We start from the raw sequence: 25,075 nt of genomic DNA on the forward strand, positions 1-25,075 counted from the left end.
TTAATGTTTCCTTTTGGAGCCAGTCAGGGTTGGTTTGGAGGCTGGGAGGACTTGAATTGGTCTAAAAAGCACCAGGACAGATCGAGGCAGCCTTTTGTCTTGCAGAGCTGGGTTAGAAAAGCCCCAGCTGAGAAGAAGTTGAGTTTGCTGGGCAGCCCCTGAGCTCCAGAGCCTCCCCAAAGCCTGGGGAGACATGGGAGGCACCTCAGCCTGGTTTGGGAGCATCAGGTCTGGGTCAAAGCTTTGTGGGAGCTGCAGGTTTGGGATTTTTTAATATTGATTGGAGTTTTTTCCCTTATGTTGCTGATGGATCACCCAAATTGTGGGTGAGAGCAAGCCAGGAAGGACCAGGCTGCATCCCAAAGGCCTCCACATCCTTTGGTGTCAATGATTTTTATCCTTGTAGGGTTCAGGGAATTTTTACAGTGGCTGATTTAGGAGCACACTGAAGTTCCTGGGCTTTGCTGCTGAAGTGCAGGAGATAAAGGTGTTGTCCAAAGCCATGAAAAAAATGATGGAGATGTTTGTTAAAGCACCAAAAATGTGAGATGAGCATCAGCTGGGGATGGAAAGAGCGAAAGGGGTGAAGGAACATTCCCAAAAGGGTGAATTCCAGCTCTAGGAGGAAATTCAGGGTTCTGGGGACAAGATGGAGCTGATCCAAACCCATCCCAATCCATCAGTGATAGGAAATAAAGCATGACAGTTTTGGGGTCTGAGAGGAGCTGCTGCCTTGTTTGAGATGAGTTTTTAGCCTAATCCCATAAAATCCAGGATATCCACACTGCCAGTAGGTCCAGGACTGTGCCCCATCCTGGGGTGAGGTGTCCTTGGAGCACCTCCATTCCTGTGAGCCACACCTCCCATTCCTGTTCTCCTGCCTGGTTTGGCAATGCCCCCATCTTCCAGAGCTGATTCCTGCAGAATTTCTGGGATTTTGGCCAAGTGAAAAGTGTTCCCCTGGTGTTGGAAGATGCAGATTTCTTGCTCTCCCTGTCTTTTGTCCCAGCTGCAATGACACCTCCACCTGCCCATCAGGGAACCTCAGCCCGGGCATGTCAGAGTTCCTGGGCTAAAATTCCACCTCCAAAAAACCCCATCAGGGGAAAAAAACGGAGCCCAAAGTCCTGAGGCTGCAGAAATGCACCGTGACAGGGCTGAGTAATCCCATTGTCCCAACGGAGCTGCAGGAAAACCTCAGTGGGGTCACGGCTCCAGCTGGTCCCAGGGCAGCTGAAGTGGCCCTGGAAGGTCCTTGAGACTCAGCTTTGGAGAGGGACTGAAGAGGAGCTGAAAGGAATCTGAGCTGGGATTCAGGATTAGGGTTTATGTTTCCCTCTTCAGGCTGAATTTTTCTTGTGTTTCTTGGGAATCCCAGAATTTTTGTGTTGAACTGTTTGGGTTGGGAGGGCCCCTTGAAGGTCACCTGCTCCAAGCCCCTGCAGTAAGCAGGGACATCTTCAACTGCATCAGGTTCTCCAGAGCCATGGCCTTGGATCTTTCCAAGGGTGAGCTCCCCCCATTTCCCTGGGCAACCAGCAAAAATAACCCAGCCCAAAATCCTGGCTGGTGGATTGGCCTAAAGTCTCTTTTTTAGTCTCTTTTTCTAGGCCTCAAGCAGGAATGTCAGCCCCAAATTTTTCCTTTGGGGTAGGCATTGTGGGGGATGATGGAAACCACTTGATTTTGGGAATTCCTGGGATTTATTTGCATGTTGTACTTCTCTGGGGGAGATCTTCAACTGGATCAAGCTGTCCAAGGCCATTGCATTGGATTTTTCCAGGGTGAGGCCTCCGCCACCTCTGTGGGCACCTTGTTCAAGCAGCAAAACTGGCCCAGCCCAAAATCCTAATTCATAAGCTGAAGGGTCTCCATTTTCTCTGAAGCTCAAGCAGGAATTTGAGTCTCAAAATGCTGGCTCATAACCTAAAGGGTCTCCATTTTCTCTGGAGCTCAAGCAGGAATTTGAGTTCTTAATTTTTCCTTTGGAGTAGGGATTGTGGGAGATGATGGAAACTGGGAATTGCTGGGATTTATTTGCACATTGCTATTTTCTGGGAGACATCTTCAACTGGATCAAGCTGTCCAGAGCCATGGCCTTGGATTTTTCCAGAGATGAGGCCTCGACCACTTCTGTGGTGATCTGGCAAAAAAACCCCAAAATAATGCCAAAATCCGGGCTGGTGCAGCGCCCTAAAGAGCCTCCACTTTTTCCAGGCCTTGCAATCCCAGTTTTTTTTTCCTTTGGAGTAGGCATTGTGGGAGATGATGAAAACCACTTGATTTTGGGAATTCCTGGAATTTATTTGCACGTTGCAGTTTTCTGGGGGATGCTGAGCCCTCACCAGTGCCGTGGGGACAGCGTGTGCCGGGGGGCAGGAAAAGTTCACAGAGAACTTCCCGGGGTTTTGGTGCATGCCAGTGCTGCATGAAACGGTCATGGTGGTTTGGAGCCACAATTCCAGAATGCTCCACTAAGTGCCCAAAAATGTCTCCGAGCAAATAAAACGCTGATGGGAATCAAAGCATAATTAACATTTGGCTCCCGAGGCCGCCCTCTTCCTGCGTTAACCAGGGAGAGTCGGTTCCTGCTGCTGCTGCTGTGGAGCTCATTAATATGGGATGCTCGGGTCTCCTTTAAAAGAAAAACCTCTTTTTTTAAGGGTAAAAAAAAAAATATTTTAGTACAAAAAGTATTTTAGGCCTTAAGAAAAAGAAAACCAAAAAAAGGTGGTTTCTGGTTTTCAGCAAGCGAAGGGCCACGGCCTCCAAAAATGAACATTTCCAGCCTAAGACTTTGCAAAGAATGACTGAAAAAGCCTTTTGTCTTTGATGGCTGATTGTTGTTTTTATTTCTTGTTGGACAAGTTAATGTAAATGGCATTGACAGGGCTACTCCAAACACACTGATTTGTTGACATTAAGCTCCTCAGAGATGGAGGGTTGTGTCAACACCTCCCCTGAACTGTCAGGTTAACAAAGCAAGGATGTTTTCTTGGGGGAGGGGAGCAGGGCTGGGGGAAGGGGGGGGTGTTTTGTTTTTATTTTCAGTTTCCTTTAATCCTCTGTTAGTCTTGTATCTCGATAACCTCCTTTGGAAGGGAATCAGGGCAGGTCAAGAGGTGAGGCTGACCTGGGAAGGGGAAGCAATCTTTCAGCGATCCAACAAATCCAACCTCTGCCGCTGAGCACTTCAGTGTGAACCCTCTGCAGAGGGAATTTTTTTTTCCCCTATTTTTTTTTCCCCTTTTCTGCTTATTTTTGCCAGATGGCAGGCACAGATTTCAGCTGGAGCTGTGATGGTTTTTTGCCTTCTCTTGGCATCTCTTCCCCCTCGCAAACGAACGGCCCCGGCAGCTCTTGCTCTGGTAGAAAGAGCTTTGCAAGTGTTTATTTTCTTTCCAAAGAGAACGATTGCCTGTGTTTTTATTTGAAAAGTCAAATCCCTCTGGAATATTTATAAGCCAAGGCCCTGTGCATGGAAGCGAAATGCCATGAACTTTGCACCAACCACAGCCTCAGCCGCCTTGGGAGGGACCCAAGTGGAAAATAACCATCAGGAAAACATCTCAGGAGCACCAGAGTCACCTCTGGGTTTGCACAAGTCCAGTCTGTGCTTAAATAACTCCCCTGGCCTTTGGAAGAGCTGAGCAAGCCCTGCTGGAGCTGATCCCAGGGTTTGGCATCCATCACCTCTTGCAGGTGGGATTGCTGAGGAACAGGGATGGGGACGTGCAGAGCAGACAGGAGAGCTGGAGAGGGACAAGGAGAGGAGGGACAGGAGCCAGGGAATGGCTTCCACTGGGAAAGGGGAGATTGGGCTGGGATCTTGGCAAGGAATTGCTGGCTGGGAGGGTGGGCAGGGGCTGGGCTGGAATTCCCAGATTTGCTGTGGCTGCCCCTGGATCCCTGGCATGCCCAAGGCCAGGTTGGACGCTGGGGCTTGGAGCACACTGGGATAGCGAGAGATGTTTGAATCAGGATGCTCTTTGAGGTCCCTTCCAACCCGACCCATTCCAGGAATCTGTGACAGAATGACACCAAAACTGCTCTTGTGGTACTTTGTTCTCCTCCTCTTCCTCCTCCTCCCAGGAGCTCCCATTTTCTTTCCCAATCCTTTGCTGATGTCAGAGCTGCTGTTGGAGTATTGGGGAGGTTGTGGGCACCTCTGGTGGCCTTTGGGCTCCTTTCTGCCTTTGTCCTGTTGCTCTGTTCTGCCTTTGACCCTGACCTGCTGTGTTGTCCTCTGTAGGGGCAGGTGGATGTCCACTCCACCATGTCGGTGAGTACCGGACGCTGTGTCCTGCGCCTTGGCTCTGCTCTGCTCACACCTCCAGGCTCAGGGGGCAGCTGAACCAGAAAAGATCCCTTGTGTCAGCCTGGGGGAAAGGAAAAGATGGATTGAAAGTTGGGATCGATGGGATACATAATTCTGGGATAAATCAGAGACCAAAGGAAAGGGTTTCCTTCCCAAGGGGTCACCAAATTGTTGATTTTAGTGCATTGAAGTGGCTCCTTTTATCACCCTGGAGTACCTGAATCTGCAGGGAATTAGGGCGAATGCCTGATGTTAGGGAAACCTGGATGAGATTCTCACACTCTGCTCCAAAGAGAAAAGATGTTTGTAAAATCCGTGTTCCTTGTTCGGAGAAATTCCCCATGGGGATTCCAGCTGGAAATTCCTCCTGGTTTGAGGATTGGACCACTAAGCCTGGCCTCAGGCTGGATGGGACTTGGAGCAGCCTGGGATGGATGGTGAAAGGTGTCCCTGCCACAGCAGGGAGTGGAACTGGATCATCTTTAAGGTCCCTTCCATCCCAAACCACTCTGGGATTCCACGGTTTTCTCCAGAAAATAATGTGGAATCTTGACACGTGCCATCTCCCAGTTTGGATTTGGCCAAATTAGCACCAAAGTAAAGCCAAGGAGACTTTTCAGACCTTCCTTCTGGTTCAGCAACCCCCTGTGATTGTTGTCATCTCTGCTTGTTCCATGTGCAGGAGGAAAGCCCGCGGCATTTCCAGGGATGGACGGCAAACAAAGTGCTCTGCAGCCACCTTGTTTCCTCTATTCCCACGGCTGCAAACCCAGGCCCACGGGAGCAAAACCCACCTGGGAATTCTGTGGGGTTGTCACACTCAGAGCCTGGACCCTGCTTCTGCTTTCCAGCCTTTATTCCCTGCTCTTCATGGGAATCCTGACCGATATTCCCTGCTCCAGCGGGATGCTTGTGCCCCTTTCCCTGGAAACCGAGCCTGACTAAGCCTGGACTATTTGCAGGCTCCAGGCACCTAGGGGGGTTTCTAAGTCAACACTGAGGCCTCAAATCAACAGCAGCTCCTGGAGAGAGGGAGCCTCGTTAAAGCAATCCCAGGCTGGCTCCCATCAAAGCCGGGATGCTCCAGGCATTCCCTGCAGCCAGGGGATTCCAGGAGCGGTTTTGGATGTCAGGCATCCTCCGTGCTGTCCTCAGGGCGTAGCCCAAGAGGGAGAGATGCAAAAAGCCCTTTTCCCCCTGGCTTTTCCAGGCTTGGAGCTGTTTAGAAGCCAGATGTATTTATTTCTTTAATTGGATCCAGTGCCTAGACAGCTCTGGAGTCAGCTTCCTATGGAGAGGGGGGCATTACTTTCATTAAGGTAAATCAATGGAAAATAATACCTGGGGCTCCCCTGGAAAGGGTCAGGGATGGAGTAATCCCTTTATATGGAGGGGCTTTGCCAGACTGCTCTTAGTCAGGCTTGTTCTTAACGGCAACAAATCCCAGTTTTTCCTTCCTTTTATCCCTCCTAATTTTCTGTTCTCTGCCTTGTTGGGATTAATTGGCGGGAATAAATCACGGAAGAGGGGGAAAAATAAAAATGGGATCGTGCAAAGTAGCAGGACAAAGGAGGAGTTTTAGCAGAGTAAATTTGTCTGGTGGGAAGTTGTTGTGGCTAATCCTGGAAGTTTAAAAGGTAAAACAAGCGGGATGTGGACATGGACAGGGCATGAGCAGCATCCAGAATCTTCCGTGTCTGGGGCTTTCCACTCCAGAGGTGATGCAGGTCTTTTAGGGGATTACATGGCCTGAATGAATGTTCAGCAAAATTCCTGTAAAGCAGGGATGCCTTGAAGGGGAGAGGATGGACTCGTGGCTGGAGCAGCCCATTCCTGGTTTCCCAAGTGCCCCTAGAATCCCAGATATTTGTCAGGATTGAGCGGTCAAAACAGGACCTGGTGGTGCTTTAAAGCAAGGAGCAAAGTGTCCAAATCCCATGGATTTGGTAGTGCTGGATGGGGCAGGCTGACTGACCCCTGATTAACTCAGGAGCTCTGTAAACTCGGGTCTAGCTAAGCCAGGTTATCTGGAATTCCAAGGTTTCCTTGTCTGCTTTCAGCGATTGGAAAATTAATGGAAGCCAAAATGCCCAAGGCCATAAATCCTTTAAACCTGGGTGTGCTTCCATAGGTATTTTTCCCTCTGTGAAGTCACCTCAGCATGGTTGGCTTGGAATTTTGTTTTCCAAACCAGGATTGAGGAAGGTGCTGGATGCTTTCTCTTGCCTGCACCTCCATCCATAAGGAATGTGTGGCACAGGGAATCTGGCAGCCAAAATTCCAGCCCTGGTGTGTGTGGAATCCAAATGTGCCTTCTCCTTCCTGCTCCAGAGCCTCAGCCTGGACCTTCCAAAAATCCTACCAGGAGATAAAGTTTGGGTTGGGATTCTTCTACCCTTTAGGAAATTTAGGGGAAATCGCAGGATTTGCAATTTCCTGCTTTCCTCTTGCTTCACCCACTGCTCTTCCAAGTTGGGAATGTGGAAAGGGACGTCCATGAGCAGTTTCCAAAGATCTCCACACCTTCCTTAACCTATCCATGGGAGGAGCCCCAGCTGCCCTGGAGGAGCCCAAACCTTTGGGGGGTCCCTGTGCAGGGGACGCTCGAGCTGAGGGTGCACAGAGAAGTTGGGTGCTTGGATGGAGCCACCAGCCATGGCTGATGCCACCAGCGTGGGTGAAGATGTTTTTGTGACCATCACAGGGTCCCTTTGCACAAATGTTTTCCCCGGATCTTACAGCTTGGTGTAGATGAAATGGCAGGAGCAGGAAAAACTTCTCAAAGTGCAGATCCCTATGGAATTCTCATCATCCTCTGGAGGTTTTTTTGGGTTTCATGAAGGGCAAGGAATCAGGAGAACCTGATGGATTAATTGAAAACCAGTTACTAATTCCTACATTTCTCTGTTTCATCCATCTTCTGCCTGGTTTTAGCTCTAACACCTCAATTTAGAAATGGAAATTTTAGCTATGATTCAGATTTTGGGAAAAGACAAAAATGAGCTGAAGGTTCGGACGCCACTCCTGTTGGTCACTCGTCTCTGCTTGGAAAGACCTCTTGGACCGAGCTTTGCTGGCTCATGGAGCAGCAATGGAGTGGGTGGGTTGGGATTTTTCCTTGGAGCTCATCCTTTTTTCCAGTCTGTTCAACATCTGGGCCGCAGTGGGGCAGTGGTTGCGTCTCCTCCGGGCCCCGCGCGTCACCCCGGTGTGCCGAGCCTTCCCCCAGCATCCCAAAGGGTGGGAATCTGCGTAAATGGGGGATCTGGAGCATCCCCGTGTGTGCAGAGGGTGAGGAACCCCTGGGGTCGCCATCCCAGAGGGAAGACCAGCGCTCCAAACTTCTGGATCTTTCCTTTTTTTTTTCTCCGTCATCGAATTGTAATTACAAAATTATTTCGGGAGGATGGAGCGATTCAAGTCCCTCTCTTTAAGTTTTCCTGCTGCCGTAATTGGCAGCTTTGCCCCGATAAATCAGCAGAAACAAACGTGGCTCTTGCTCTTCATAAGTGAGGGGAAAAAATGAAAAAAAGAATCTGTATTTAATCAGCTTTTTGTTTCCAAGATGGCAGCTGCTTTGTATTTAATGGAAAATCAGGCTCTTCCCAATGGAAAGAATGTTATTCCCAAAGCGAATACAAAAGAAAATAAAACCCACAAAAGAGGAGGATGAAATATGTCCATATTTTTTTTTTTTTAGTTTTTTTTTTTTTGGTCTCGTTCGTTCCAGTTTGGAGCCGCGCGCTCCGATCGCGGCCGGGCCACGGCTGTGCTTTCCATCAAGGATCTGGGAAAGTCTCGGATCCCGGGCACAGGGACCAGGAGAGAGACACGAATAGGACCAAAAAAATGAAGGCTACTTCATGTTCCATGTCTACCTTTTTGGCTTTGGGGAGATTTACATGGAATATCGGGAAGGAATTCTTCCCTGTGAGGGTGGTGAGGCCCTGGAATGGAATTCCCAGATTTGCTGTGGCTGTCCTCTGGATCCCTGCAAGTGTCCAAGGCCAGGTTGGACACTGGGGCTTGGATCCACCTGGGATAGTGGGAAGTGTCCTGCCCAGGGCAAGGTGGGAATGGATGGGATTTAATGTCTCTTCCCACCCGAACCATTCCAGGATTCTGTGATTTTGAATCCAGTCTCAGCTTCCAGCCTGGTGCGACATTTGGGATTAGGTGGTTCTGTGGTTACTGAGTGCCTGCAGGTAAACTCAGTGGCAAACCAGGATAAAGGCTGTAATTCCTAGAGTATTTCCTGGAGTTTCTCAGGGTGGGATGATGTCCCACCACAAACCTGGACTGGCAGGAATCTTTCCCACCCATGACTGGTGTGCAGGTCCTTGGAGAGATCCTGCAGCATTGCAGGAGCCTGGAGAGCAGCTGGATGCTCCAGCTCATTTTAGGTGATCCAGGCTCTGCACCCAACCATTTGCATGTTCCTGACTCCCAAAAAACCCTTTAATTAAAAATATCCTGCCCTGCGTTTGGGTGTTGAACAAGGAAAAAGACGGAGATTGTGGAATGTTCTGTTTCCTTGGATTTTTGCATGTTTACATATCCAAATTTTCCCCAGCAGCTTCCCAGCTTTGCTGCAACCCCTGGAGCTCCCAGAGGAGATCTCTGTCCACACTGGGCTCTTTAGGGCTCCAGAGGAGCTGCCCTGTGTTTGGCTGCGCCATCTGCATCCCGAGGTCCTTCCCTTCCCTTCCCTTCCCTTCCCTTCCCTTCCCTTCCCTTCCCTTCCCTTCCCTTCCCTTCCCTTCCCTTCCCTTCCCTTCCCTTCCCTTCCCTTCCCTTCCCTTCCCTTCCTTCCTTCCCTTCCTTCCTTCCCTTCCCAAACCTTCCCAAACCTTCCCAAACCTTCCCAAACCTTCCCTTACCTTCCCTAACCTTCCCTAACCTTCCCTTCCCAAACCTTCCCAAACCTTCCCTTCCCAGAACTTCCCTTCCCTTCCCGGAACCTTCCCTTCCTTTCCCCCTGCCCCTCCTTCTGTTAATTTATTTTCCTATTTAACGAAAATCATTAAGCAGAAGTCACTCGTTGGCTCTGGCACAGTGACAAATTGTGTGTTCTTGTGCCTGCTCGTATCCCAAAGTGTTTGATATCCCAAATCCCACAATTTCCCGTGGTTCCAACCTCCTTGAGTTGTGCTTTTGCTGTTGGGTGTTTTTGCTTCTCCATCTCAGGCTTCTCTTGATTCCAAGACCTCTTGATTCCTTCAGAGGAAAAACCTTTCCATGTGGAGCTGGCTACTCCACAAATTACTAAAGATCCCAAAAAAGCCCCAAACCGAATAAAACAGCATTAAATATTTTTAATAAAAGCCCCTTTCAGCCCTGTCTGCGGGAGCTGCTTGTGACCATCACCCCCAGTGTGATTTCCCTCTTCCCTGAGCTTCCCCCAGCTCCAGCCAAAATACTTCCAGCTGTTGACCTTGGGCATCTTGGGCACAGCCAAAGTTTTCCTCCTCTTTTGTTGGAATGTCAGGGATTTGTATCGGGCTGCAGTGGCTGGTTTATTTTTGGTGTGGTGAGGATAATTGCTGGGTTTGCTTTTCTCTTTTCTTCCCCCTTTTCCTTTTTATTCTGTTGTTTGTCTGGTTGTCCCTGAGCTTCTGGTGGGAGCTCAGCTCTGCCATTTGTTGGTCCTGTTGCTGGATCCCGTTTTCCCAGAATTTCATCAAGGTGGGAAGTGTTTGCCTCTGGCAAAGGACACGTTGTGGAGGTTTTTCCACACCTCTGGAATGCAACCACTAAAAGGGACTCAGCTTCCATGGGAACTTGGGAGAGATCCTGGGTCAGGCAGGGCCTTCCAGGTTGGTTGGAGCTGCTCCACTTTTTGGCTCTTTGGAGATTTCCAGATGAGTTGGTCTTTGCAGGAGACAAATTCTACTTGGAATTGGGTTAATTGGTGCTGCTCTCTGTAGGTTTTCCATGGTGAACCTGAGATCTTCCATGGGGGGACATTCATGTCTGCTGAACTGAGATAGGGGTGGTCAAAGCCAAGGCCAAAATCCCAGTTTTACTCAGGAAAAGCTCCAGTGGTGAAACTCTGTTGAAATCTGGTGATTTGTTGATGGCACCAAGGATTCTTCCATGACCCAAGGTTCATCTGTCCCAGAGCATCCATCCTCCTCCCAAACAAACAAAACTCTGGATTGTTGGATCACTTCTGGAATGGCAGCTCCTGGGCAGAAGGCTCCCCCATTCCTGGGAAATCATGGATGCCTGTCCTGGCTGGGAGTGGATGCTGGGGCTGTTGGAAGGGACGCTGCTGTCATGGTGACAGGGACATTGGCCATTCCATGTGTCCCAGTGTGGATGGAATCCAAAACGCCTTCCCAAACAAATGTATATGCAGACATCACCTCTTTTCTTGAGTCATCAGGAGCTCCAAGGTCCATTGGTCCAAGGGTTGGAGTATCCCAAGGATCCAAGGCTGAGAAGCATCCCATGGATCCAAGACTGAGGAACATCCCATTGATCCAAAGTTGTGGAGCATCCCATGGATCCAAGGCTGAGGAACATCCCCTTGGTCCAAAGTTGAGGAGTATCTCATGGATCCAAGGCTGAGCAGCATCTCATTGGTCCAAGGCTGAGGAGCATCCCATGGATCCAAAATTGAGGAACATCGCATTGGTCCAAGGATGAGGATCATCCAATTGGTCCAAAGTTGAGGAGCATCCCATGGGTCCAAGGCTGATGACCATCCTATTGATGCAAGGCTGGAGAGTATTCCATGGATCCAAGACTGAGGAACATCCTATTGATCCAAAGCTGAGCAGTATCTCGTTGTCCAAGGCTGAGGAGTTTTCCATGGATCAAAGGCTGAGGAGCATCCCAGTGATCCAAGTCTGAGGAATATCCCTTCCTCCAGCAGCCATTCCCATGTGCCCAGGAGCCCTGACCCACAGGCCAGCCTTGCCTGGAAGGTTTCCCTCCTTCTTCTTTTCCTTGGCAAATCCCAAACCCGCGTGAACGTCACCTCCTAACTTGGCTCCGGCCCCTTTTTCCAGCTCCATAAATCCACACAGTGGCTCCAGTGTTCACCTCCTGGGATGGCTCCACGGAGCCAGGGATCAAATCCAGGTCTGCCAGTGGCTGAAGTCACTCAGGGCCCGTTGGTGGCCACACCACGTCAGCCACCCCTCGTGTCCCACGTGTGTCACGTCAACGCGGAGTGACAGAACCTGACCCACAGATGGAAACCAGGAATTGCTCTGCTCCTCTCCTCCTTCCATTAAAAAAAAAAAAAAAAAAAAAAGGAACAAAAAAGGGATTTGTTCTTAATGAGTCTGCTGCAAAGCTGAATAAATAGAATCAATTAATTGAAAGTTTTCTTGGTACCTGCAGGGTTTGTGTGGGATGGAGCCATGGAGGTTGGTGTGGCCATGGGGGTGATTGAGCTGAGCTCCAGCCTTGAGGGGACATCTCTGGAGGCCACCAAGCTTGGGGTGACATTGACATCACTGGGGCTTGTGGTGTCCTTGCTTGGGCCTCTTCTCATTCCTTTGGACCTCTTTGTCCTGGAGAAGCCATTTCTTTGCAGGATCTTGAGTGCAGCTCCACAGCTTTTTGACTGTCTTTTTTGGTTTTTTTTTGGTAGGGATTTTGTTTGGTTTTGTGTGGTTTTTTAAACTAAAACAAAGCTGAAAACACCCAAAACAAACCAGAAAAAAAAATCCAACCAAAAATCTCCACAAAAAACCCCCACTTGGTCCAGCTGAAAATTGACCTTTGGGCAATTAATTAAAGTTTATTTTTATAAACCTCTTAAAAATATTTTTTAAAATTACGGGTACTCGCCGTTCATTTGTTTTGACATTTTGGGAAGCGTTTGTGCTTTTGGGTGATGGTTTGGGGTTTTTCTGTCACCTTCAGTGAGTGCAGAACTGTTGTTAAAAAAAAAAAGGCAAATCAGGACAGGACAGGCAAGGCAGGAAAAATTTCTAGAGCTGATTTACTGAATTTTCCCCCAGTTTAGGGGGATTTGAGGCAGCCAGGGGATCCAGAGGCTTCTGGAGCAGGAGATGAGCCCTGGGAGGTCTGCAGGGTCTGAAGTCTCCATCTGTGGCCACAGAGAGAGGATCCACTGGGATTATCCTGGGGTTTGTGCTACCAAACAATTGCTCATTATTTCCCCATCACGTTTCCATCCTCTGCAAAACATCCCAGTGCTGCCTTATGGATTGGGAAAGTCAGGAAATTCAGTGTTGAAATTACGGGGACAACTTGTGGTGTTTATAGAAAATTGTACATTTAATACCAAAGGATTCCCATTTTTTGGCCTGCTTTTGTGCTGTCTGAAGTCCCTGGATTTTGCATGTCTAAATATCCTTAATCGCATCAATCCCGATGCTTGTTGCGGGTGAAGAAGGAATTCTGCTGGTAGCTAAAAAAAATAATTGGAAATTCTGAGAGCACTTGGAGCCTGTCAGGCTTTGTTTTCTGTGGAAATGCTGTGTTAATTCCTCGGAGGGTCGCTGGGAGGGTTCTCCTGCTACAGCAGGAGTTGGGTTTGGATTTCTGGGACCGCATCCCACCTGGTTGGGCCAGGGGAGGTGCAGGAGGCACCAACAGGTGAAGGGAAGCTGTGGCTGCCCCTGGACCCCTGGAAGAGCCCAAGGACAGGGCTTGGAACACCCTGGGATAGTGGGAGGTGTTCCAGGGTGGACCTGGGTGATCTTTGGGGTCCAACCCAACCCACTCCACGATTCCCTGGCAGCCAGAGGCGCTCCTGCAGGGTGGCGGGGACTGGCAGCACCGTTCCTGATTGCACGTTAAGATTAATGGGTATTTATTTGAACAACCATTCCATTTCAGTAGCTCTTAATGAGTCCTTTGATAGCCAGTTCCTTAATTAACAAGGCAGCCTCTTGGCGTTTCCTCTCCCTAATTGGGAACAGATTGGCCGTGTCTAAACAAACGCTGCTCCCGGCAGCGGGGCCGGCTCCGGAGCCCCTGCGCACGCGGCCCTTCCCCACCAGGGCTGCCCCTGGGAGCCCAGAGCCTTCCCTGGCTGCCCAGGGATGGGATCTGCATGGAAAGAGAGGATTTCGTGGCTGATCTCCTCAAGCAGGATGGACATTGGGCTTTGGGATTGCCCAGGATGAGTCCCAAAGCCTGGAGGTGCCACCTGGATGTGGCACTCAGTGCTCAGGGTGGGGACGAGGTGTGGCTCGGTCACAGATTGGACTTGGTGATCCTGGAGGGCTTTTCCAGCCTTAGTGATGCTGGGGTGGTGTGTTCTGGTAGGAGCCCCTTGGCTGCATCTCTGGGAGAGCTTTGGAGCTTGGCTCCTCCCGTTCAGTGCTTGGAGTGGCCACAGAGAACCCTCTGTGTGTCCAGAGGGATCCTGATGGACAGGGAGGGCAGTGGCACCTTGATCCACAGGGAACCTTCTGGATTCTTCTCGGGTGCCCAGAGGGATCCTGGGTCACCTTGAGCCACAGGAGGGAACCTTCTGGATCCTTCCCGTGTGTCCAGAGGGATCCTGGTGGCACAGAGGGCAGCGTCACCTTAAAAGGTGTCATGGCAACTCCGAGGTTCCATCAGGAGCCATGGACAGAGGGATTCATTGCCAGGAATGAGCCACAGAACAATAAATCTGTGGATTTTGCTGGGATAACACCCTTGGAATGGCTTTGTTTGATTGAAGTTGGACCAAGGAGAGGTTTGGGCATCTTGGCTATGGAGATCTGCCAGCTTTCACCTATGATACCCATTCTTCCCAGTGCAAATCCAGGTTTTGATGGGATTTGTGAAGGTCTTAAACAATGAATGACCCCACAGAGCTGTTCCTGGGATTGCTTTGCGTGGTTTGAAGCTCTTCAGTTTTCTGCCACGTTGGTAAAGGAGCCTTGGTGCCTTTTGAGGTATTTGTTTTCCCCTTTCCCTGCAGAGTGCTCAGCTCAGGGCTGCATTCCTGCTCTTTGATCCCTGTCCAGATCTCATCCTGCCCTTTGGACAAATTGTTCCTGAGCTGGAGTGACCAGGATGTCTGGGCATTCACTCTCTCCTGACCAGAATTTGGTGCCCAGGGCAGGTGTGGGTCACCCTTGGAGTTCCTCCACAGGTTGATCTGACCCATGCTTGGGGTGTAATGGGATTGGTCCTCTGAAATTTTGGTCAGTAGGGACAGAAAAGCCTTCCTGGGGTTTTTCCTTTGTGTGATGTGGGAAAGGAGGGCACCCAGTGGGACCTGGGCAGGCTGGAGAGGTGAGCGCAGGGGAAGCTCATGAAGTTCATCCTGAGGGGTGTTGCCCTGGAGAAGAGAAGCTGTTCCTGAAACCCAGACAGGGCTGGAGCCACTCTGGGGAGCAGGATCAGGACGTCACCAGTGCTTGCTCAGGGTGCTGGCACAGGGACAGCCTTTGGGAGTGTCCCAGGTTCTGCCACGCTCCCGAAAATCATCAGGGAATTAGCGCGGGGCCGGATGAGCGCGGCGGCTCCTCTGAGCTCCCGACGGCCGCGGCGACACCTCGGGGATCCCGCTGCGTGCCAGGGCACAGGTCCTGGCACCGCCACCAAGGGTGGGGCAGGGCACCGTTTCGGGAGGGTAGCCAACCGTTTCGGGAGGGTTGGGGTGGGTAATGATTTTGGGAGGGTAATGATTTCAGGAGGGTTGATGTGGGTGATGATTTTGGGATGATTGGGGCGGGTAACCATTTCAGGAGTGTAATGATTTTGGGAGGCTAACCATTTTGGGAGGGTTGGAGTAGGTAATGATTTTGGGAGGGTTGGGGTGGGTAATGATTTCGGGTGGATTGGGGCAGGTAGCCCTTTCAGGAGGGTAACAATTTTAGGAGGGTTGGGGTGGGTAATGATTTTGGGAGGGTTGGGGTGGGTAATGATTTTGGGAGGGTTGGGTTGGGTAACAATTTCAGGAGGGTTGGGGTGGGTAATGATTTCAGGAGGATTGGGGCAGGTAACCATTTCAGGAGGGTAATGATTTCAGGAAGGTTGGGATGGATAACGATTTTGGGAGGGTTGGAGTGGGTAACAACTCCAGGAGGGTAACAGTTTTGGGAGGGTTGGGATGGGTAACAATTTTGGGAGGATTGGGGGGGGTAAGGATTTTGGGAGGATTGGGGCAGGTAACCATTTCAAGAAGGTAATGATTTTGGGAGGGTTAGGGTGGGTAATGATTTTGGGAGGGTTAGGGTGGGTAATGATTTTGGGAGGGTTGGGGTGGGTAATGATTTTGGGAGGGTTGGGTTGGGTAATGATTTTGGGAGGGTTGTGGCTGTGGCAAACACGTCCATGCCAAACTCAGCTCTGTGTGTCCTGGGCAAGTCCAGCGAGTCCAGCACTACAGGAAAACTCAAAAAAAAAAAAAAAAAGAAACCAGGCAAAAAAAAAACCCACACCATGAAGCGAAACCCCATCGTAAATAAGCTCCTGAGTGCCGAGGTGGGCATCTGTGGCAGGAGGATGTGCTCGATTCCTGCCAGCCAGAGCCATTCCAAGCGGGAATACAAACAGCCTTCAGCCGCAGCGGCAGCTTATTAGCGCTGAAATATCAGCGGCCGCGCGCTCGTTTGTCTCCTGTCAGCAGCAGCTGCTTATCCAGCAGATTTCCCGCTGTATTCCCGGGGAAATGGCCTGAAATTGATGTTCACAAGCCAGGGCTGACTTTATAAGGAGCTGCTGTAACTCGTGGAGCGCAGGGGTGAGGCAGGAAAGGATTAAGTCGGGTCTTATTTATAAGGAGTGAAAGCCATAAATTCTGGGAGGGTTTTAAATCTCGGTGCCCAGGGCAGGAGCTGCTGCTCATCCCTGGTGGTACCTTCTGTTCTCTGAGCAGACATTTAACACCGTGATTGAAACTCCTGTGGCATCTCTGAGTTCTCTGATAATAAATAAGGGGGGGAAAGGGATTCAGGCTTAAAAAGCAGAAAAAAAATAATTCCATATACTTTTGCTTTTCTTCAGATAATAGTGGATCTAAACTGTGAGGCATCCATGTGTTCTGTGAGAGGAAAAACTGGGTATTTTTAAAAGAAAAGACTTTTAGGTGTCTAAACCTCAAGGATAATGGAAGTTAAAGGTCATGTTCTCAGCTGGCCTGAGAAGATTCAGGTTCAGCATGAGGACAGTGGGCATTTGCACCTGAAACAGTTTTAGACTTGGCCTAATCCTGTGTGGAAGCAGAAGGAGAGAAGGCTGAGCCAGAAGCTGCTTCTGGGCTTGTTTGGATAAGTCCTGAGGTAACATTCCCATAAGGAACATCCTGAAGTGCTCCTTCTGTTCAGGGAAGCCTCTCAGAGTCGTGGTGCTGATGATGAAATTGCTTTTCCCATTCCGTTTTCCCTGTTTGGGGCTTAATTATGTAACATTTAATCTCAATTGTTGGCTCCTTTTCACCCACTCGTGGGGTCACTTCTCATTCTCTCTCTCCTGGCCAGAATTTGGTGCCCCGGGCAGGTGTGTGTCACCCTTGGGGTTCCTGACAGGTTGATCTGACCCCTGCTTGGGGTTGTTCCTCTGAAATTTTGGTCAGTAGGGGCAGAAAAACCTTCCTGGGGCTTTTCCTTTATGTGGTGTGGGAAAGGAGGGCACCCAGTGGGACCTGGGCAGGCTGGAGAGGTGAGCACAGGGGAAGCTCATGGAGTTCATCCTGAAGGATGTTCCCCTGGAAAAGGGAAAAATCCGGGGAATCCTCAGAGTCCCTGCAGGGGCTCCAGAAGAGCTGGAGAGGGACTGGGGACAAGGCCTGCAGGGACAGGAGCCAGGGAATGGCTCCCACTGGGAAAGGGGAGATTGGGCTGGGATCTTGGCAAGGAATTGCTGTCTGGGCTGGAATTCCCAGATTTGCTGTGGCTGCCCCTGGATCCCTGGCAGTGCCCAAGGCCAGGTTGGGCATTGGGGCTTGGTTTCACCTGGGATTTAAGATCCAACACAAACCATTCCATGGTTCACCTGGAAGTGAGAACCTCCAGGGCTTCTCCAAGAGTTACAATCCTCTGTAAATTTCCAGGAAGGGTCAGGAGCCCCATCCCCTGTCCTCATCAGGGTTCCAGGGCTTGGCTGCAGAGCTCCGATTTCACATCCTCTGCTTCCATCTGGGACATCCCAATGACACATGGAGGGCTTGAGGGCAGGCACTGGGAATGTCCAGCTGGAGCAGAGCAGGCTCAGGGGAGACTCATTGGGATTTGCTCCTCCCAAGGGGCAGCTGTGACAGGGACAGGACCTGGAGAATGCCTGGAGCTGTTCCAGGGGAGGCTCAGGTTGAATTTGAGGGAAAGATTCCTCATCCAGAGGGTGCTGGGCACTGCCCAGACTCCCCAGGGAATGGGCTCTGCCAGAGCTCCAGAAGCATTTGATTACCTCTCACATGGATGGTGTGGGATTGTTGGGGAGTCTGTGCAGGGCCAGGGCTTGGATCCATGATCCTGTGGGTCCCCCAACTCAGGATTTTCCCTGATTCTGTCAAAACTCCTCGGCCACAGCAAAAACTTCGTGTGTCTGTTGGAATTAATGAAGAAAAATCACAGCTGGGCAGCGCCGTACTTCCCGCAGCTCTCGGAGATGAGGAATTGGCACGAGCAGGGTTTTAAATAACCCAGCGTGTCAGAAAAGCACAAACAAATGATGAAAAGCAAAGAAAAAACCCCAGAGCTCTGCTAAACTTTATGGTTGCCATGCTTCATCTTCATTTTGGTGCAGGTGTTTGTTGGGAGGTGAGTGATGGACGCTCCGGAGCCTGGGAGCGGCGGCGAGCCGGAGATGGAGCACCCTGCCCTGCAACGCACGGCTCGGCTCCTTTTTTAAATAAAAAACCCATCCTTCCCTCCTGCTGAAGATAGATGTGGCCTGAAGATCCAAACCAAGTTTGCAGAGCTGGGAAAAAAGCCCTTCCCAGCACAGGGATCAAACGTTGCCGCGCCGCGATAGCGAAACCGGTGGTGCCGAGCTGGAAACGCGGCGTAAACTCCGCGTTTAATCCCAGTTTAAACAGAGCTTGTAAAGCGCGCCTGAGAGTCGGTGAGAGCTCCTAAGCCACGCCTTGGTGCCAGGAAAGCGTGTTAAGAGTCTTTTGTGAGTGTTTGAGGAGATAATCTCCTGCTGGAGCTGTTTTCGGGGCAGCACCGTGATCCAAAACCTCCCTGGTGGCGTTGCACACGCAGGCATGGGGATCATTCCCTGTGGTGTCAGCCTGAGAGGTTGAGCTAAATCCTGCTCTGGTCCCAAAGGATTTCCCCATTTTTATGGGGTTAATTCCTGGTGCAGACCCTCTACCTGCCGTAGGATCAGGTTGTGGGTGGGAATGTCCAAGGCCAGGTTGGACATTGGGGCTTGGAGCAACCTGGGACAGTGGGAGGTGTCCCTGCCATGGAATGAGATGGGCTTTAGGGTCACTTTCATCCCTAACATTCCATGATTCCCTGATAATCAATGGGATGCTGTCTTGCCCGTGTTAGGATGTGACAAGAACATTTTGAGCTCTGAGCACCCTGGAGCTCTCCTGGATCTGAGCTTTTCCCAGCTACACCCAACAAGGCCTAACCCTTCCCCCAACCATGGGCACTTCCAGAGGGAATTCCCTTGGGAGAGGGTGGATGTGACCTTGAGCGCTGTGGGAACATCCCGTCACAGATGGGACACACTGAGGATGCTGGAGAAGTTCTCAGGTGGATTCAACTGAGGAGTTCTGGCTGAGCTGCAGAAGTTGTGTTGTGCTTTAACTGAGGGGGTTTGACTGAGCTGGAGAAGTTCTCTGGTGGCTTTAACTGAAGAGATTTGGCTGCTCTGGAGGAGTTCTCTGGTGGCTTTACTGAGGAAATTTGGGCTGGGCTGCAGAAGTTCTGTGCTGGTGGCTTTAACTGAGGAAGTTGGTTGCTCCGGAGAAGTTCTCTGGTGGCTTTAACTGAGGAGGTTGGGGCTGGGCTGCAGAAGTTCTGCGATGGCTTTACTGATGAAGTTTGGCTGCTCTGCACAAGTTCTGCACTGATGGCTTTACTGAGGAAGTTTGGCTGCTCTGCACAAGTTCTGTGCTGGTGGCTTTACCGAGGGGGCTGCTCTGCAGAAGTTCTGCAGTGGCTTTTGCTCTGGTGTCGCTGATGAGTGTCCGTTTGTCCTGCAGGGGAAGGTGGCCCAGACAGCCTGCATGTCGGCCTGCAAGCACCTCTCGACGTCGCTGCTGCAGCTGCTGCTGGAGGCCGAGGTGAGGCAGCTGACGCTGGGGGCCCTGCACCAGTTCAACCTGGACGTGGAGGAGTGCGAACGTAAGAGCCCAGCCAGCCCTGTCCCTGTCCTCGGCTTGGGAATCCAGGGGGAATCCCTGCTCTGCCTCAGGCTCAGGGGTTTGGGGAACATCTAAATCGAGGTGGCCCACACCTGGAATGGGATTTGGGCCCATGAGTTTTAAGGGTGGTCCATCAGCTCTATTTATAAAATTAGTTATTTATTGACCAGACAGGAGAAAATGAAGAAAAGGTTTTTATTAAAGTTACTACAGGGTATAAATCAAAAAGAATTATTAGTGCATTGCATTAAATTATGTGTGACATTAACATATTTCTATTAAAATGATATTTCTATTTCTATTTCTTATTATATTTACATTTACATTCATATCTATATCTATATCTATATCTATATCTATATCTATATCTATATCTATATCTATATCTATATCTATATCTATATCTATATCTATATCTATATCTATATCTATATCTATATCTATATCTATATCTATATCTATATCTATCTATATCTATCTGCAACTGAATATTTATATTTATATTTATATTTATATTTATATTTATATTTATATTTATATTTATATTTATATTTATATTTATATTTATATTTATATTTATATTTATATTTATATTTATATTTATTTAAAATGGCAAAAGAAATGCCAGGATAGGTTAGGAATCAAAAGAAATAGGATACATTAAGAATCAAAAGAATGGGATAGATTAGGAATCAGAAGGAATAGGGTAGATTGGGAATTAAATGGAATAGGGCAGATTAGGAATCAAATGGAACCTCTCGTCAAAATTACCATGGCGCACACAGAGTCCCTTCCCTCAACCTGCAGAGGAGTAACCCCAAAGCAGCATCCCAAATTTGGGGTAAAATCCTACAGTACTGCTGTGCCCCTTGGTGTTTGGGGTCCCAGGTCAGGGGTGTGGCCATGCCAAGGTCTGGGGGTGGTGGTGCCCACAGAGCTCACCCAGAGCATCTTCAGCACACAGGATTCCAAGAGATCCAAGTTTTATTCCTCCTTTTCCTCTTCAATGCTGCCTTGATGCTCTCCAAACCATCCCTACTTTTTGGGGTGGAGTATTTTAAAACCAGGAGGGATTGGAGTGCATAAATCAAAAATCAGTTTATGACTCGTTCTGAGAATCTGGGGCTACCCCATCCCTGGGAGTGTCCAAGGCAGGGTTGGATGGGGCTTGGAGCATCTGAAGAAGTTGATGTTCTTCACCAGTTCCGGTCCTCTCCCAGCCTCAGCCCCTTGTGCTCTCTGCGGGGAGTTTTGTCCTTGGAATGAGCCCTGTGCCAGGTCAGAGTGGTGGAGATGAGGTGTCCTTGGAATGAACTCTGTGCCAGGTCAGAGTGATGGAGATGAGGTGTCCTTGGGATGAGCTCTGTGCCAGGTCAGAGTGGTGGAGATGAGGTGTCCTTGGGATGAGCTCTGTGCCAGGTCAGAGTGGTGGAGATGAGGTGTCCTTGGGATGAGCTCTGTGCCAGGTCAGAGTGGTGGAGATGAGGTGTCCTTGGGATGAGCTCTGTGCCAGGTCAGAGTGATGGAGATGAGGTGTCCTTGGGATGAGCTCTGTGCCAGGTCAGAGTGGTGGAGATGAGGTGTCCTTGGAATGAGCTCTGTGCCAGGTCAGAGTGATGGAGATGAGGTGCCCTTGGAATGAGCTCTGTGCCAGGTCAGAGGGATGGAGATGAGGTGTCCTTGGAATGAGCTCTGTGCCAGGTCAGAGGGATGGAGATGAGGTGCCCTTGGAATGAGCTCTGTGCCAGGTCAGAGGGATGGAGATGAGGTGTCCTTGGAATGAGCTCTGTGCCACATCAGAGTGATGGCGATGAGGTGTCCTTGGGATGAGCCCTGTGCCAGGTCAGAGTGGTGGAGATGAGGTATCCTTGGGGTGAGCCCTGTGCCAGGTCAGAGTGCTGGAGATGAGGTATCCTTGGGATGAGCTCTGTGCCAGGTCAGAGTGGTGGAGATGAGGTGTCCTTGGGATGAGCTGTGCCAGATCAGAGTGATGGAGATGAGGTGCCCTTGGGATGAGCCCTGTGCCAGATCAGAGTGGTGGAGATGAGGTGTCCTTGGGATGAGCCCTGTGCCAGGTCAGAGTGGTGGAGATGAGGTGTCCTTGGGATGAGCTCTGTGCCAGGTCAGAGTGCTGGAGATGAGGTGTCCTGTGACAAAGTGACAGCAGCTCCTCAGGGCAGGAGCATCGTGGTGCCACCCTCAGGGCTCTGCTCCCAAACCTGCCCCTTCTGGGTCTTCAGGCACCCACCTGAATTGGGGCTGGAATTCTCTGGTTGTCCTCAAGTTGCTGCTTGTCCTGCTCAGTGGAAGGGTTAAAAACCAGAGCCCAAAGCAGACAAAATGCAGTTTTTAATCCTGATTTTGGAATTAAAGTCAGGCAGAGTTAACACACCCCTGCACAGGATCCTCTTCCCTCTGAGGGAGATGGATTTGTTGGGATTCTTCCTGAGATTGATTTGTTGGGACTCATCATGGGTATGGGTTTGTTGGGATTCATCCTGGGATGGGTTGTCTGGGATTCATCCTGGGATGGATTTGTTATGATTCTTCTTGAGATGGGTTTGTTGAGGCTCATCCTGGGATGGGTTTGTTGGGATTCATCCTGGGAGGGATTTGTTGGGATTCATCCTGGGATGGGTTTGTTGGGATTCTTCCTGAGATGGATTTCTTGGGATTCATCTTGGATGGTCTTTGTGGGATTCATCATGGGATGGTTTTGTTGGGATCTATAATGGTGGGGATTTGTTTGGATTCATCCTGGGCTGGGTTTGTTGAGATTCTTCCTAAGATGAATTTGTTGGGATTCTTCCTGAGATGGATTTGTTGGGATTCATCATGGGATGGGTTTGTTGGGATTCATCCTTGGTTGGATTTGTTTGGATTCGTCCTGGGATGGATTCGTGACCATGGTGGTTGAAAACCCAGAGCTTGATAGAGTTCCTAAAGAATCCCTCAGGTGATCTTTGATTTTAGGGTATTTTAGGGACTTTTTTCCCCCCAAATATCTGCATTTTGGCTTTCCTGGTTGAGGTGGAGATTGGGATGTTGGGTGTTATCACAGAATCCTGGAATGCTTTGGGTGGAAAGGGGCCTTAGAGCCCATCCAGGGACAATTCCCACTATCCCAGGGTGCTCCAAGCCCATCCAGGCTGGCCTTGGACACTTCCATATCTCCAAGGCAGTGACATCAGCTGTTGGTTTCATCATCCCCTGGCACTTCCCATTGCCAAGCCAAGTTCTTCCACCCTTTATCCAACATTTTCCTGACCAGATTTTACTTCAGCTGCCCCCATCAATGCTGAGATTAAATTTACTGCTGGCAACAACCCCCCAGCAGGAATTTTGCTGTTTCCAACACGTGTCTTTCCCTTTTTTAACATCCACTTGCCATTTTCCAGCCCTCAGCTGACCAGCCTGGGAGAAGGATCCAAATTTAACTATTCCCTCCCAGATCCTGCAGCTGCACCATAACTCACAGAGCAATGCCTGATTTTCCTCCTGGTGCTGCCTCAATCCCTGAATTCCTGACTCTCATTTGTGTCCCTCAGCTGTGCTCCCATGGGTGTCTGCTGAGGGACAACTGGGAATAATGGGAATCGTTTGTCATCTCTAATAATTCCCTGGTTTTTTTGGCTCCAAACACTCCAAACCCAGGAGTTTTCCACCCCATCCATAACGTGGATCATGGAGCAGCAGCTCTTCCCTAAAAGCTGCTGCTGCCAAGGAAGATGGATGGGATTTCAGAGCAGGTTGGAAAGCACAATTCCTTAAATTCCTGTTGTTTGTGGAGCCCGAGCTGGGAGCACTCAGACATCCCGGAGCAGGTGACGCCAACCTGGCAGCAGCAGGGTCAGGGACCTGTCCCCATCCCAAGGTGCCACTGGAACAGGGAATGGAGATGGATGCTGGAGCTGGATCCTCCCCATCCATCACTGTCAGCCCTGAACAGACAAAATCCTTCTCCTTTTCCAGCAGCAAATCCGTGCCCCTCATCCCCACGCGTCTGTCTGGGGGCTCTGCTGAGCCTGGGAGTCACTTCATTTGGTTATTTTGGAGCAGGAATCCATCAAGGTTTGAATTTTGGGATGAGCCATTTCCAAGAGGGAAGGAGTGTATTCAGAAAATAAGTTTCAGTTTGCAAGGTTGGGGTTTATTCCTGGTTTTTTCGGTGTTTTTTTTAATCTTTTTTGTATCTGAAAGCACAGGTGTGAATGTCAACATCCTCCCAGCACCAGTTTGTGCCTCTGCCTTCATCCTCTTCCTCCCCCCAAATTCCCAAACCTTTCCCAATCCAGCAGTTTCATCTTGCACTTACACATTAAAATAGGATTTTATGTCTGTTTGGAGCACTTCCAGTGAGTGCCATGATGAGGGACTGGGGCTGCAGAGTTTTGATGCTGGAATTTATAGCTTGTATTGATAGCAGGAATTTATAGCTTCCTATTTATACCTTAATAAATAGGAATTTATTAAGGTTTTGTTTGTGAATGCTGAAAAAATAATCTGGTTAAAAGAGAGGTGAGGTGAATGAAGGAAATTATTTTATTGTATATTAGGCATAGTTTATTAATTTGATCCTCCAAAAGGAAGCTGTTGTAGGACTAAAGAGAAGCAGTGAATTAAACAGACCCCAAGAGCCAGGTATTCCATGTTTCCCTCATGTGGGTATCCCATAATCAGCAGCATTTTTGGTGTGAAAGAGGAGAAAATAGCAGAGCAGCCACGTTGTAAAAATCCTTTTGGGTTGCTTGTGATGGGAGAAACCTGTGTAAAATCCGAGCTGTTTTCCATGGTTTATCCTGGTGAGACCACGGAGTGTCCAGCTGGATCAATCCTGGACGAGATTCAGGGTGTTGAGGGGTCAGGGAGAGCATCTTCTGGTGTTTTCCAAGGTGTTTGGGAGCAGCTTTCCATGGATTTGAGTGCTTGGATGGCACCAGTGCCTCCAGGGAAGGGCTGGAGGTGGATTTGGGATGTGTTGTAGGGCAGGAGTTGGGATGGTGAGGTTCTCTCACCCCCTTTTAAACCTGGACTAAGGCACGGCTTAAATGAGCTGCCTGGAAAGACTCAGTGGGACACATCTCCTTGTGTTTCCATTTAGGAGCCACTTCTGGGTTAAAAAGAAGCAAAAAACCCTGGAGAGGGGAGAAAAATCCTAAAGATTTTTTGGAACCTGTAAATTTCCTTTTTTTCAGAAAAGAAATTTAATTTTTTTAGACATTTTTTTGTCTCCCAGGATGCATCCATAATCCAAGATTTAACAATGCAATGGGATTTTTAAATGCCTACATGCCACGCTCTGCTTTTTGAACTGATAAATCCCTATATGTATATATATATATATATATATATATACACACACATATATGTATTTATTTTATTTATATATATTATTTCATATGTAAAATATATAAATATATTTTATATAATATTTATATTTTTATTTATATATAAATATATATAAAATCCATATATATAAACATAATTTGATAAATGCATAATTTTTC

General features: G+C 49.3%; 1 protein-coding gene across 4 annotated transcripts in view; it reads left to right on the forward strand.

The window, feature by feature from the left end:
• Window positions 1-25,075, forward strand: part of EXOC6B (exocyst complex component 6B) — a 299,395-nt gene that overhangs the window by 197,329 nt on the left and 76,991 nt on the right. For 2 of the 4 annotated variants that reach the window (XM_064712101.1, XM_064712103.1), the window contains 2 exons: window positions 4,253-4,282; window positions 19,407-19,548. In XM_064712101.1, coding sequence (XP_064568171.1) covers window positions 4,253-4,282; window positions 19,407-19,548 — 172 coding nt within the window. The remainder of the gene's footprint in view (window positions 1-4,252; window positions 4,283-19,406; window positions 19,549-25,075) is intronic. The other 2 variants (XM_064712102.1, XM_064712104.1) reach the window with 1 other exon arrangement.

This window comes from Zonotrichia leucophrys, chromosome 4, assembly GCF_028769735.1.
Source record: "Zonotrichia leucophrys gambelii isolate GWCS_2022_RI chromosome 4, RI_Zleu_2.0, whole genome shotgun sequence".
Lineage (NCBI taxonomy): Eukaryota > Metazoa > Chordata > Aves > Passeriformes > Passerellidae > Zonotrichia > Zonotrichia leucophrys.